At 35.8% G+C, this 14,234-nt stretch overlaps 1 protein-coding gene across 1 annotated transcript; it reads left to right on the top strand.

Moving 5' to 3' along the window:
- The first annotated feature begins 862 nt into the window (after positions 1-862).
- LOC113062651 (carcinoembryonic antigen-related cell adhesion molecule 5-like) lies at positions 863-13,826 on the top strand. The gene is made up of 10 exons (XM_026232649.1): positions 863-1,018; positions 1,212-1,265; positions 1,727-2,011; positions 2,583-2,864; positions 4,596-4,865; positions 7,084-7,362; positions 7,995-8,249; positions 9,177-9,291; positions 12,661-12,719; positions 13,217-13,826. The coding sequence occupies exons 1-9, from the start codon at positions 970-972 to the stop codon at positions 12,671-12,673; spliced, it is 1,602 nt and encodes a 533-aa protein (XP_026088434.1). The 5' UTR covers positions 863-969; the 3' UTR covers positions 12,674-12,719; positions 13,217-13,826.
- The last annotated feature ends 408 nt before the right edge of the window (positions 13,827-14,234 follow it).

The raw sequence follows: 14,234 nt of genomic DNA, 5'->3' as shown, positions 1-14,234 counted from the left end.
AAGAGACAACTAGGTAAAAGACAAGTCTGTCACTGTATCTCATGATGCCATGGTGGTAGATTAATAGAGAACAGATATAAATGTGTTGATCTAAGATGCTGCATGTGATGGAGAAAAAGAAATGTAATCACTGTTTTTTTAGCTCCTTTAAGCTTTTAACAATCAGATCACTATTGCCAGTTATTAACTTAGGACAGAATTTTGGCTTTTCCTTTTTTATGCCACTCCTATGTGCAAGCATGAAGAGTCTCATTTTGACACTAGGAGTCAGTAGAAACCAGAAATACAACTCCTCATCCCCAAATTACATACTGTAGGAGTTAAATGTTTTAAGTTGTCTAATGCAATGATTCCTAACAAGGGGTATGAAGCAGGTTATATATATATATATATATATATATATATATATATATATATATATATATATATATATATATATATATATATATATATATATAATTTTATTCACATTTATTTGTATATTTTACATATTTTATATAGAATTGATATATTATTAATTGTATTTATATTTGCAGGCCTATATTGCTATACATTTGATTTATTTATTTTTACATGTTTTTTCTTACGTGCACATATTTCAATGTTAACATGTTAGCCTGATCTTCTGCGTGCTTTCGTATTTAATGCCTATTATTTATAGGCTACTGACAGTTTGTTTACATTCACTGATTCAGTATTTTATGCAAATAGGCACATGCTGTGCGCTTGTTTGTGGTCAGGAACAAAATGCCAATGACAAATGAGTAGCCTACTAGAGGGCAATGTTTCCCAATGTTAATGAACTACAGTAAACGATGACACCAGAAGAGTAGCCCACTACAGGTTGAACTGGGCGGGATTTTCTGATCAACTGGTTGGGCGTGTAGTGGTAGCTTTCTCAAATTCTTACAGAGAGTTCACACCGTCTCACATTCCTGTCTGTCTCTCCAGGGACTCGCATCTCTCCATATGGATTTCTCTAACTTTTGGCTGCCTTTGCTCATTTTGGCCGCTCTCGGTAAGCTAAAAACACTAATTAACAAAGATAAAAATGTCACTTAGCACTTTTAGACATTTATTTTTAAATTTCCAAAATTAAAATTTTTCTATCTAAATTTCATTTAAAGATATTAAACCGTAGCCTACACCAGGACTTGATGTGTAAGGTGTAGTTTTATTCGTGTCCTGACTGAAAATGCTTCCTCTTATAGGATGCTGCTCCGAGGGAGGTCTGCTGGTCACCGACAAAATGAACGGCGTTGTCGGTGAGTCGATCTATGGTTTATGGTCTGTGGTGTGTTTTTATTTATTTTAAAATGATTTTGCTAATCATTAAATAGTCTGTAAAACTGGGGGAAAAAATAATGCTTTCAGTAATTTTGTAGTTTAGAAGTTTGCCACAATTATTATTGTATAGCCTATTATTTATTTTAGGAAATTATTTGAAAAAAAAAAAAAAGTCTGCCAAATCAAATTCAATGTGGTATAACCAAGCCATTTTGTTGTTATGTGACAAGAAAACCTGTTGTGTACTCATGTGTGTATTCAAGGTGTAAGGATAGTATTCGAGCATACTTTCAATAGATGGTTGCATCACCATTGGTTCATTAAATCAAAATATTATTTAAAAATTAAAAAAATTAAATAAACCTATTCATTAAATACTTGTATGCATTTCTAAGAACTTAGCAAAGGTGTTTAGATTTCTCTTTACTTCATTGACCAGGTAAAAATGTGACCTTCAAGACAACCATCACCTCAACACAGGATTTTGTAACCATAGCATGGAATTTAAACAAAGTTGAAGGAATTACACCAATAATCACAAACGTTCTATCATCAAACACCGAAGACATTGATGAGAAATACACAGGCAGAGTCATCTACAATAAGACGACATGTGAGCTTCAGCTCGGGCCGCTGGTGAAGGAGGATGCAGGGGAATATACTCTCACTGCAGTCACTCTCAAGGGAAAGCAACAGAATGGACGGATTGATCTTGTGGTTCTTGGTAAGTACTGTCCAGTGCAATCAAAGGTCTACAGTGAGAAACTAGACTCTATGGTGGTGAATGTTTGAGCAGGTGAATGAAGAAGGTTCAAGTCCCACACAAATTTGTTAAGAGCATTAATTAAATACTAAAAGTGAACTTCACAGTAGTTCTTCAAAGAGTTGCACAGAATAACTAAAATGGTTTGTATTTGGTCCTTGAGAACAATGAATGATATGATTGAATCAGCCCTGGTGGATGGTAGTGATGACTCATTTTATGACTTGATTTTAACTTATGATTGTAACATGATTCATTTTAAAGACATTCATTCAGTGAGTGAAGATCAAACGTTGACAGAGATTTTAGATCAGTCTAGGAGGCTCTCTTGATGTATGTTGTCAAATCTCAGGGTTGGTTATCCAAAGGATGTTGGTTGGATCGCCCCAAAAAGCAAGTCATGACCTGTCACTATTATGGCAAGGCACTTAACCTCAGATTTCTCTACGGTTTCATTCCTTGGGAAAGTCTAAGCAAGAACAAAGATTTTTCTGATTGAACACAATCCATGGTTTTCTTCTCTTTTCTCCAGAACCCGTAACTGACATTAAGATTTCATCGAATGTACCGGAAGCAGTAGAGTTCAACAGCACCGTGGTTCTTACCTGCTCTGCCAAAGGCTCCTTTACATACAAGTGGAAGAACGGTTCCGACCCTTTGGTGGTGGATGGCACACGTGTACAGCTAAACGCAAATGGCAATGTGCTAAATATCGCTGAAGTTCGCCGTACAGATCTGCGAGGACCCATCTTCTGCATTGCAGAGAACGCACTGGAGTCAGGGACGAGTGCTCCCTTCAATCTCACCGTGATCTGTACGTACCTGATCACACCCACACATGCTAAGTCTGAGACAAATACACAAATGCCTTTAAAGGAACAGTTCAGCCAAAAAGTTGTCATTGATACCTCACCCTTATGTCATTCCAACCCCACATGATGTAATCTTTAACATTTATGCAATACTTTCCAACCAATGACAAAAAAAAGGTCTAAAGAAAAATAAGCACTGTAAGTGGTGCATACAACTTCTGCACTATATTACAAGCATTTAGAAGCCATTCTATAGCATTGTGTGAGGAACAGTTTACAATTTTAGTTGTTTTTAACTGAAAATCCTCTTGTTTGTACCTAGTTTTTGTCCAGGTTACACAACATACCATTTTTTCAGCACGAATATGCAATATCGTGGACTTCTGGGGCCCTACGCAAAACTGTGTTGGCAGGACGAGGCGGGATGGTTTTTTTCATGGGTTATGATTGGTTGTGAAAGAATGGATGAAACACATTTGTCTGTCTCGAATCACACTCGCGAAAAGTGCTTGAGAAACTCTTCAACCTCGTTTTTTTAAATCTCGCGCAAAACTGTACGACATTTACGTTACATGATTGGACTGATTTTTATGTAGAATGGATCATTGGTTGTTGAAGAAATGATCATTCATGTTTTCATAACCACTGGCCAAATTCAAAAACGAAACAAAAATTAAAAATTAAAGCATCTTTTAGAGCAAGGGGCCCCCTGGTGTTTCGGGGGCCCTACACAGCTTGCATATTTAGCGCATAGGGAGGATCGGCTCTGTGAATATGGGATAAATGTAAGATTAAGCAGAGGGGAAGATTATAATTTAAACAGGATTTACATTTCGCTCTCTTCCAAAGGCGAAGGCGAGTTCTTTGTGTTATTGTGTAAATAATGCCACAACTTAAATTTTTGGGCTGAACTATTGTATTAAGACAATGATGGAAATGTTATATAATGAACCTGATTTTACAATGAAGCTGATTATGTGTTTTCACACAAATTCACACATGTCTGCACAAACAAACACTTGCAGAGAAACTTACTGATACACCTACTGATGCAGATAAGTTAAGGTTGTCTTTTGTTTTACTGTCTACGATCTTTGTCTCTGCAGATGGTGTGCACTAGAAAGCACACAACATCAGAGATCAGAAAATACTTTCTAGTTCAGACAAGTTCTGTTGCAGGTGTAGAAAATATGCAGCCTGAGCTTAGATAAAATATGTTTGTGAATGAGCTTGTGAACCGCAGGAAGAGGATGAATGTTTTCGAATAGTGTTTGATTATGGATGTGTGCATTTAGATTATAAACGGATCCAGATTAAATCTCTTTGACGTGCATGGTTTGGTCATGAAGTGAATGCAGTGCAGCAGAATCTGGAGTCTTAGACTATAAACGCTTTCTAAAAACATTTTTGAGTTGCAGAAAGATTCAATGGCCAAAATTTGAACTGTAACCACATCCTGATAGTCAAAATACATCCTCCTGATTTAAAGATAACATTTACACTCTCCTGATAAAATGGAGGATGTGAAATGCTGTGACATGACACAACATTTGTTTTTCTTCTAGTAAAAACTTAAATTCTTGTTAAGCCTTTGTTTTCAAAAACTAAAATTGTATTTGCTAAAATCTTAAAATTATCAAAAATCTCTAAAGCGAGTACTTTTATGAACCTTTACTTGTGCCTCTTTTTTTTTTCAATCAGCATTTTTCTTTCTTCTTTTTTCCTTTGTCTAGATGGCCCAGAGAAAATCATCATGACACAAACGCCAACAGATTCGTTTCTTAAGAAAGGCTCTAACTTAACACTGGCGTGCTCTGCCCAGTCTGACCCTCCTGCTCAGCTCAAGTGGATGTTTAATGGGGGGGAGATGCCTCTGAAGACCACCTCCAGCATTACCCTCACCAATCTAGATGAGACAAACAGTGGAAACTATAGCTGTGTGGCCTACAATGCGAAGACCAACCGCTACATTTCATCGCCGGTTGCTGTGGTGTCTGTTATGGGTAAGTCAGAAGTCTAAAGGCATGTACAGATGCTTTGTATACAAACGGAAGTTGCATCAACCATGCATTGTTTCTCTACTGCTTCTGTTACTACTGCTATTTGAATAAATGCAAATGCATACAGTCCACTATTAAAAAATAGGTTCCAATAAGAAGCAATGAGAATTATTTTTATTTATTTTTTATTCTCAAATCGCATTGACAATAAGTTGATGATGATCAACTTTTTTTTCATATTTACTTAAAATATAACTTTATTTTTTCTGCAAAGAACAATCCAGTAAAAAAAATTAATTGTTAAGAGTCTGCATAGAACCACCATTGTTTTTAAGAGTGTAAGTTAGTAAAGACACCCGTTGAAATCTTTTGATTAGCAGTGGGGCAGAACAGAGATAGACATGCTTTACCACGGTGTCTTCATTGCCAAGAAGTGAGATAAGGATTAAAAAATATAAAAAAATGTGAGTACTCTGGAAGAGGAACAAGTATATTGGCCTTGAAAGGATGATGGAAACAAGACTGAAATGAGATTTGAGATCTCTGTTAAATAATGAAGGGTTAGTTTACATAATTCTAAGTTATTAAGTTCTTGTGTCATTCCAGTCCTGCAAGTTTTTCTTCCCTGGAACACAAAAGTTGAATTGCTGCTAGTTGCACTTCTCCAATGCAATTACTGTACAACGAGTGGGAAGGTTCGAAATGAGGAGCAGATAGAAATTTAAGCAGAGACTCCCAAAATTCTTGACATATTGCTTAGCTCTTCTTTAAATGTTTAATAGTCCTTTACAATTTATTAATCAATCAAGATCAAGATGCATTTTCATCATTTGAAAAGCCTGAAAGCTTCAGGTCCTCATTAATTGTAATTGCGTGAAAAAAAGATCAGCTGGTTGCTTTTCAGAATTAGTTTTTTGATGTTACACTGAAAAAAAGAAAGTCATACAAGGTTGGAATGACATTGATAGAATTTTAATTTATGGGTGAACTATAATTTTAATAACACCAAGAATGGCTTCCTGGTTTACAAGTGCTTTTAAAAGATGAACATGTTTAACTGCTTCACTCTGAGGTCTGCATCCGCTCACATTAGTGGGTGGAGGATTCAGGAATGTTCTGCTTTCTGTGATTGAGGGCAGATTGATTTTACCCGGTGTCTGAACCTGTGGTCTCAGGCTCTGTGGCTTTTGTAAAGAACTGTCTTCCCCTGAGGTGTTTCCACATGTGTGAAAACCACAGTCTAAAGAAAGCAGAGTACAAACCGTCTGAAGTCACATACGTTTTAAGGCAGGTACCGCTCGGCTAAGGTTTCACTTCCAGAATACTGAAGTGATCTGTCAGTGCAAGGTTCATCTTAAATTTCTAACTGCAATGTGTTTTTGTTTCACTGATTTTGTTTAAAATTTAAATGCAGACCGTTCATGCAAATCAGATTTCACAAGATCTTATTTGAAGAATTCTCTTGGGTTACAAATGCATTTCTCGAAAGTATTTCTAGATGAATTGAGGTAGTTAATTCGCAGCTGTTTGCATTGCACCCGAAACTAAAAACACAGGCGGTAAAGGAGGAAGACAATGTGTGCTGAACGGTAATTTTGCAGGTATTCGCTGAATGCAATGTGTCTGAATCAGACTGGTACATTCCACAGTAATGATGTCTGAACAAACAAGAGGATAGTGCCAGAACAAAGTCCATGGTTAAAAAGTACTGTAAATGCTTTGGTGAATGAAGCTGTTGAGAGGTTATCTCACTCAGCCAGATCATAAGATATGTCTATGGGTGGCCAGATATCTTAATTGCCTAAAATGTCCAGGTTTGGCTTTGTTTTCTAATTGATGTGCTCTCTATAGTCCTTATACATGATATGTATTGTATTTCTATTGCTTTAACCATTCTCTGTAGATCCCACCTTCTCGCAAGCCCTGCTATTGGTCAGTTTACTTGTCAGTAATTAATTAACTTCAGGTAATAATGGGCAAACAAAGTTAATTTAGAAATCCCAACCAGGATTGTTTTTTTTATATATATATTTTTGAATATATTTTATAAATATTTTCAAATAGCAAACATTTGTTTTTAATCAAATAAATGCAGCTTTGGTGAGCGAAATAACTTAAACTTTATTCTGTCCTGCTAACTCACATTATGTCTGTCGTTGAGGGTCCATAATCTGACAGTGTCACTTATTTTTTTGTCTTCTCGTCTGTTCTGTTCTGCTAGAGGCCTTGTCTGGTACAAATATCTCCAGCTCCTCATCACTTCTCATCGCTGGCACCAGCGCGGTCAACATCTCCTGCTCGGCAGCCACTGGAAAAGCCGAAAGCGTGGAATGGCTGAAGGACAACAAACCTCTGGTTCCTGGTGACCGTGTCATTCTCTCAGCCGACAAGAAAACTCTGACCATCGTTAAAGTTGTTAGAGAGGATGCGGGCGACTACAAGTGCCAGCTGAAGAACAAAGTCAACCAAGACGAAAGCACCTATAAGATGGTCATCATCTGTAAGTATCCAAGAGAGGATAGTTTCAATAGTAATACAGTTTATGTGATCTGCTCTTCACTGTGATCGCTCATACAGTACATCTATTTGTACATGAATTCACTGTGACTCAACCAGACGTGATTTTAAAAGGTTTAAATTTACACACATTGTATTGTATACATTATATTTTATAATTAATAAATGTATTTAATTTTATTAATACATTGTTTATATATATATATATATATATATATATATATATATATATATATATATATATATATTAAATTAAATTAGATTAAATTAAAGATATAAAATAATATAATTTATTTTAAGTTTAAATATTTATTATTACAAAATTTGTATAATTTTATGTTTTCTCAGATTGTATTACTGAAATCTCATTGATCATAAATCCACCTGTTATATTCACCTGTTATATTCATTGCTGAAAATGAAGCATTCTGATTGGCTGAGATTTCATCACTTTGGGAAGTCTTTCACTTTGGGGGACAGAGACATGTGTGATTCCTGTATCACTTTTCTTTTGTTGTCTTGTCTAAACATGAGCCTATCATGTTTGCTTTCTGCTTGTGTTGTTACCGACTGTGATGTAAATGTGACTGAGCCAATCTCTCCGATGTCCCACAGATGGTCCAGAGAACGTGAAGGTTGATGGGAAGAGAAATGTGAAGTTTGAAGAACTTGTAAAAATAACCTGCTCTGCAGAGTCTTTTCCTCCCAGTACATACTCATGGAAACACAACGGTACATCGATGAACTCCAGCAATGCAGTCCTTACAATTAACAAGGCTAAGATCACGAACAGTGGCCTGTACACCTGCGAGGCACTCAACCCCATCACGGAAATAATGAAATCAACGACTCACACACTTGCAGTCACAGGTAAATGTGGCAGTTCAAGGATTCATTCCCATTCTCAGCTAACAAAACCTAAAACCCACATCTAGGCATTTTAAGATTATCGGTTAAGGCCATGATGCCAATTAATGCCAATTTTGAGTTGTAATTCAAATACTGATAAATCATATACTGATTTACTGGCAAGACAGATTTGTTAAATAATTAGTTAATATTTATGTTTTACATTAAGTTAAGTAATGCTACTTAATAAAATTAATAATTAAATTATTAAAGGGTATATTTAATAAGTGACCAAACATCCTGCTTTCTGGCCAAGTTAAAACTTATCAGCCATTAATATTAGCTATTTTACATTATATATGACCCTGTACTACAAAACCAATCATAAGGGTTAATTTTTCAAAATTAAGATTATTACATCATCTGAAAGCTGAATAAATAATCTTTCCTTTAAAGTATGGTTTATTAGGATATATGACAATATATGGCCGAGATGCAACTATTTGAAAATCTGGAATTTGAGGGTGACAAAAAAAAAAAAAAAAACGTTTTCCAAATGAAGTTCTTAGCAATGCATATTACTAATCAAAAATGAAGTTTTGATATATTTATGGTAGGAAATGTACAAAATATCTTAACAGAACCTGATCTTTATTTAATGTCCTAATGATTTTTTGCATAAAAGAAAAATCTGTATTTTTGACCCAAACAATGTATTTTTGGCTATTGCTATAAATATACCCCAGCGACTTAAGACTGGTTTTGTGCCAAAATTTGTGCCAAATTGTACAGTTAATAGCAAAATAGTAATAATAAAGTGATTATTTTTATTGATTTCTTTTAATTTATACATTATTATAAAAATAATAAAAACTGCAATTAGATATGTGACTGTTTTCTAATTAAATGAAATTGTCTATAATAATCTAAACACCTCCTGTTTTGCAGAGGTTGGTGAGGTAGACAAGGCCCTGTCTGGAGGAGCGATCGCTGGGATTGTAATTGGTGTGCTTGTGGTCGTGCTCATCATTGCTTGCATTATAAAGAACAAGAAAAAAACACGGTACGTCTAAAATTAAATTCTCTTCCCTCTCGTCCCATTCAGCAAATCCATATAAACACAGGTTTGATTTTGAATTCTAATAAAAAAAGAAGCTTTAAAAGCTGTTAGATGGCTTGTAGATCTTTACTCTTCATGTCGCCCATGTCCTGTTCTTCTCATTTTTTGTACCCTCAGATGTTTAAACCTAATCATTAGGCAGTGACGGCTCTGGGTTGTACATGCAAATGACTTCAGTACTTAACATTTTGACCTCACAGGATACAGGGGTGGTTTCAGTAAGAAAGTGAGAAAAAAAAGAAAGTGACGTGACATTCAGCCAAGTATGGTGACCCATACTCAGAATTCGTGCTCTGCATTTAACCCATCCAAAGTGCACACACACAGCAGTGAACACACACACACACTGTGAACACACACCCGGAGCAGTGGGCAGCCACTTATGCTGCGGCGCCCGGGGAGCAGCTGGGGGTTAATGCCTTGCTCAAGGGCACCTAAGTCATGGTATTGCCGGCCCGAGATTCGAACCCACAACCCTAGGGTTAGGAGTCAAGTCAAGTCAAGTCACCTTTATTTATATAGCGCTTTAAACAAAATACATTGCGTCAAAGCAACTGAACAACATTCATTAGGAAAACAGTGTGTCAATAATGCAAAATGATAGTTACGGCAGTTAAAGGCAGTTAGAGTCAAACTCTCTAACCACTAGGCCACGACTTCCCCCGTGATGTCTTCGAGATATGTTTGTCAGAGAGGATGAGTCATGTTCTGCCACTTCCAGATTCCATTCCAGTCACTTAGATTTGCCAAAGGCACTGTTTAAAACAAATTGAAGTCAGTTATTCAGGAAACACTAGGTTATTGCTACATCGTAACTCAAGTCTTTTCAGTAATTATTGTTCAGTCTGTCCTGTAGTAGTTTTTCTTTTTTTTTTTTCTTTTTTTTTTACCAAGGATGCTTTTATTAGATTAAAAAAGACAGTAAAAACAATAAAAATTGTGAAATACTGTTGCAATTTAAAATCGCAGGTTTCTATGTGAATATATTCCTGTGATACAAAGCTGAATTTGTGAATAATTACTCCAGTCTTCAGTGTCACAAAAAAAAAAAAAACCTGACCCAAATCTTTTAAACTGTAGTATGTGCTGTTATTGGAATAGCTCATGTGAAAATGAAAATCATGTTGCTCCAAAAACCGGTTTCAAACCAGGAAACAGGAAACACCAAAAAGTAGTTGATTTGTATGATTCACACACTATATATTCCACATCTAAATTTCTTCTATGTTTGATATTTTGTGTTCTGCTACATCATTTTCGGAATGTTTGGATTAACACTGGAATTTTCATTTCGGGGTTCACTATTTCTGTTTGGGCCATTACTGAGGACATTTATATTCCCTTTGTGTTCGAAAAACAAATTGCGTTGTTTTCTCTTCTCCACTCTCTTCCCTTCTTCAAACTTTTTATCACCAAATACTCCAAGTGCTGTGGTCTGTTTGCCAAGCATTCCACACTTAGTCCTTCTGAACGCAGACGACAGCATGCATTTCTATCTTGTGCTAAAAGACAAAGAAACTAGAAGACAGTTTTTTTTTTTTTTTTTAGTCTGGAAAAGTTTGACATTGGTTTTATCAGGTAGATGATAGTACACATTAAGTCTGTCTTGTTTAGACATTTGTCTAATCGCTACAAGAAGAGCTTTAATACTGATCATTTCATGGAAGGCTCAATTGACTTTGATAGGATATGTTGCAAATGGAAAGACAGGAAATACTGGAAATGCCAAAACTAAGCGTTGAGAGATCTCATATGTAAATGCAACTGATTTGTCTAACAGATGCTTCTTTGATAAGACACTAGCTTGACTCACACAGTTGCCTGAACACTCACAGAAATACAAACACACACACACAGAAACTGCATGCAAAACCGCCCAGGTATAGGTGTCTCACATTACTGACCTCATTTATCATCCATAGTGCATTGCATTTCTTAGATAAGCTTACATTTTTTAAATGCACATTTTGTGAAAAGATCTGAAGAGTTTTGCTAGCTAAATGTATCTGATCATTAACTGGAAGTTACAATTCAAGTTTTTCATCTATGACAAATGCATCCTGGGAGGGAGCGAAGCCCAGCTCCCCTTCATTTGTTTTCTGATGTCTGTCATAGATAACATACAACCTTAGTTCATTTCCTCTTAGACCACCTGCAAATGTTTTGTCTTTATTAGATATTTTCGGTAATAGGTTCGTTTTCTTTGTATGTTTTTCACAACATATAAAAAAATAATACATTTGTGAAGATCGATTCTGTTGTTTGTTTTTTTTTAATCTTCTTACCATTCATTTTGTTTTGACTAACTGTTAGTCTCTTTGGCAAATTTTTATATTCAGGTGAATAGGAATAATAATGAAATGACATTTATCTTCTATATAATTCCTTTAATCCAAATCTTTGGTGAATCTGGAAAGAATCAGAAGGAGAATTAAAAGCAGATTATTTAGGAATGTCAGTCATGTGACTGTGAACCTTGTGAGCCGTGCACAGCTGTCTGTCTTGCTGCTCGATTATTTCGCTTTGCTATCTGTCGTGCATGCTAATGAAGTCTCACAAACACTATGAGCATTTGACCTATTTGTCATAGCACAAATTTGTGAACTATTTATTGTCACTGGAACAGAAATGTATTTTGCAGGAATATATACAAATGTACATTTGTGTGGAGTTAGTACGATTTTTTTCACTTTTATTCAGCAAAGATGCTTTTAACTGATCATAAGTGACATTAAAAACATTTATAGTTTTACAAGAGATTTATATTAATGTTATTTTTTGGAGAAAAAAACCAGCAAAAAAAAAAAATCCTGAAATAATTCTCGATTTCTACTATAATGGCTGCTGAAAATTCAGCTTTTCCATCACAGGAATAAATAGCATTTTAAAACGTATTAAAATAGAACACTCTTATTTTAAATTGTAATAATATTTCACAATATTACTGTTTTTATAAGTTTTTTTTTTAATTTCTTTCCAACCCACCAAATTTTTGAATCATAGTGTAGTTAATTGTATACTGAAATGAATCAATAACAATAGTTAAAGCTAATTAAAAATAGACTTTGTGTGAATGTATCTTAATGCTTTTTGGCATATCAAAATGTTAGCTTAATAGTAGAAGAGTCTTCAGTCACTTATGGATTGGAGTTCTACAGAGCCATTGTTTTTGTGTTTGGTGACTACACCCCATTCTTTCATAATATTGATAGTTTATTTCACTCATTTATTCTTCCATGTATGCAATAATAACATTTGCTCATCATGTAATTACTTCCTTCTATCAATAACCTGATTTTTCCCTTTTTTTAGTAGTGTTCTTTAGTATTCCATCTCCGTATTAAAGCGAGACCTGGCGGTGAATTGACTTGGTAAGTGCATAGCATCTTTTGTTTCGGTACAGCAGGCTAACATTATTTATTTAGCTTGATCTATTGTTGTTTTCCATGCTAGCTTTAGGACCTCAGGCTGTTGACTTTCCTGTAACCTGCATGATGCTTCCGGGCATTTAAAGACTTATCGCATATCAGTATCGGTTTTGGTAGCACATGTTGATTAAGTGCCTGACTTCACTCTGTACACTTTCGCAAAGATATGCTTGAAAAGACAGGAGGGATATGGTTCGATCTGAAGGACTAACAAAGGATTGTCTCTGCTTTTGCAAGATAACTAGTTTTCATGTCTGTTTGTTGGTTTTGGGAAGCGTTCTGCAGTGGAAGCCTGTTTTACTCTCGGCATTGTAATTTTAATAGTAAATGGGGAATATATGTGGTGTTCGGATGTGCTGAACATATTCTTAGTCTGTCTAAATTTTTTGCACGCACACATCTATTACAAGGATAACCAGATATGTTTATCTCTTCCCCAGAACGTACCAAACAAGACCAACCCTTCAGCCATTTATCAGCCCTTTTTATCTGCAAAAACCTTCCATCAAGGCAACTGGAAAAACAGCCCTCACAAGTGACTTAAACCTGCAGGTTTGGCCCTTTCAGGAGCTCAACGTCTTTTTAAATGTCCATTGTTTTTTTGTTATACCCTGTGCAAATGTGCCCCAATCTTAAGGACACGATAAAGGTCAACGGCGAGACTGTTTAGCTTTACCTGTGTCTCTTCCTTCCCTTGGATGAAGTGGACAGCTTCTTTTGTTCCTCAAGAAACACGAAACAGTCTCCATCACCCTCTCAATCCTTCACTCACCTCACCTTAAGTCGACAGTTCCAGCATCAAAAGCACTAAAGGGTGATGAGACTGAGTGTTCGAGAACTAAACGCACCCACAAGGCACTGAAACATCCAGATTTTAAGACCTGTTCAACATGCTTGTAAGTCCCAAGGCAATGAAGATGACATTTGGCCAACTTAACTCAAAGCCGAAGGCACTGCTGAGTTGTCGTTGGAAAGTCATTCGTGGCAAAGCGTGCCTTGGAGATCAGATGCAGAGCTTAAAGCTTCTTACACCTTTGCAATGTTTTTCTAAATTTTTTTGTAACCCCTTGTCTCTTCACGTGTCTCTTAGTGAGTCATACATATGGTAGTTTAAGAGTAAGACAAGCTCCAACATGCTCGAACTGAGAAGCAAAAAAGAAAAAAATGCATTTCTGTGGACAGCCCCATACCACAGTTTTGCAGTGAAATTGCTTCTCTGTCCCCACAACGGTCGTCCTGCTGTAATCAGGATTCCAACGGACTCGGGTTCTAAAACAGGCCTGTTTTCAAAATTACCTTGAGTTGACACAAACAGATCTGAAGTTTAAAACGGTACATTATTTGTGTTATACTGTATGTTTAAGTTGATTACTGTGTTCCAGTAGGTCAGAATATTTTTTTTTCTACTTATCAATAGATACCCAATCCTTATTCTTTCCTTTTAGTATTTCTCTTCAA

The sequence above is a fragment of the Carassius auratus genome, chromosome 44 (genome assembly GCF_003368295.1).
Source record: "Carassius auratus strain Wakin chromosome 44, ASM336829v1, whole genome shotgun sequence".
Classification (NCBI taxonomy): domain Eukaryota; kingdom Metazoa; phylum Chordata; class Actinopteri; order Cypriniformes; family Cyprinidae; genus Carassius; species Carassius auratus.
Note: the sequence above shows the minus strand (reverse complement) of the source record. Positions and strands in the feature narration are given on the sequence as shown.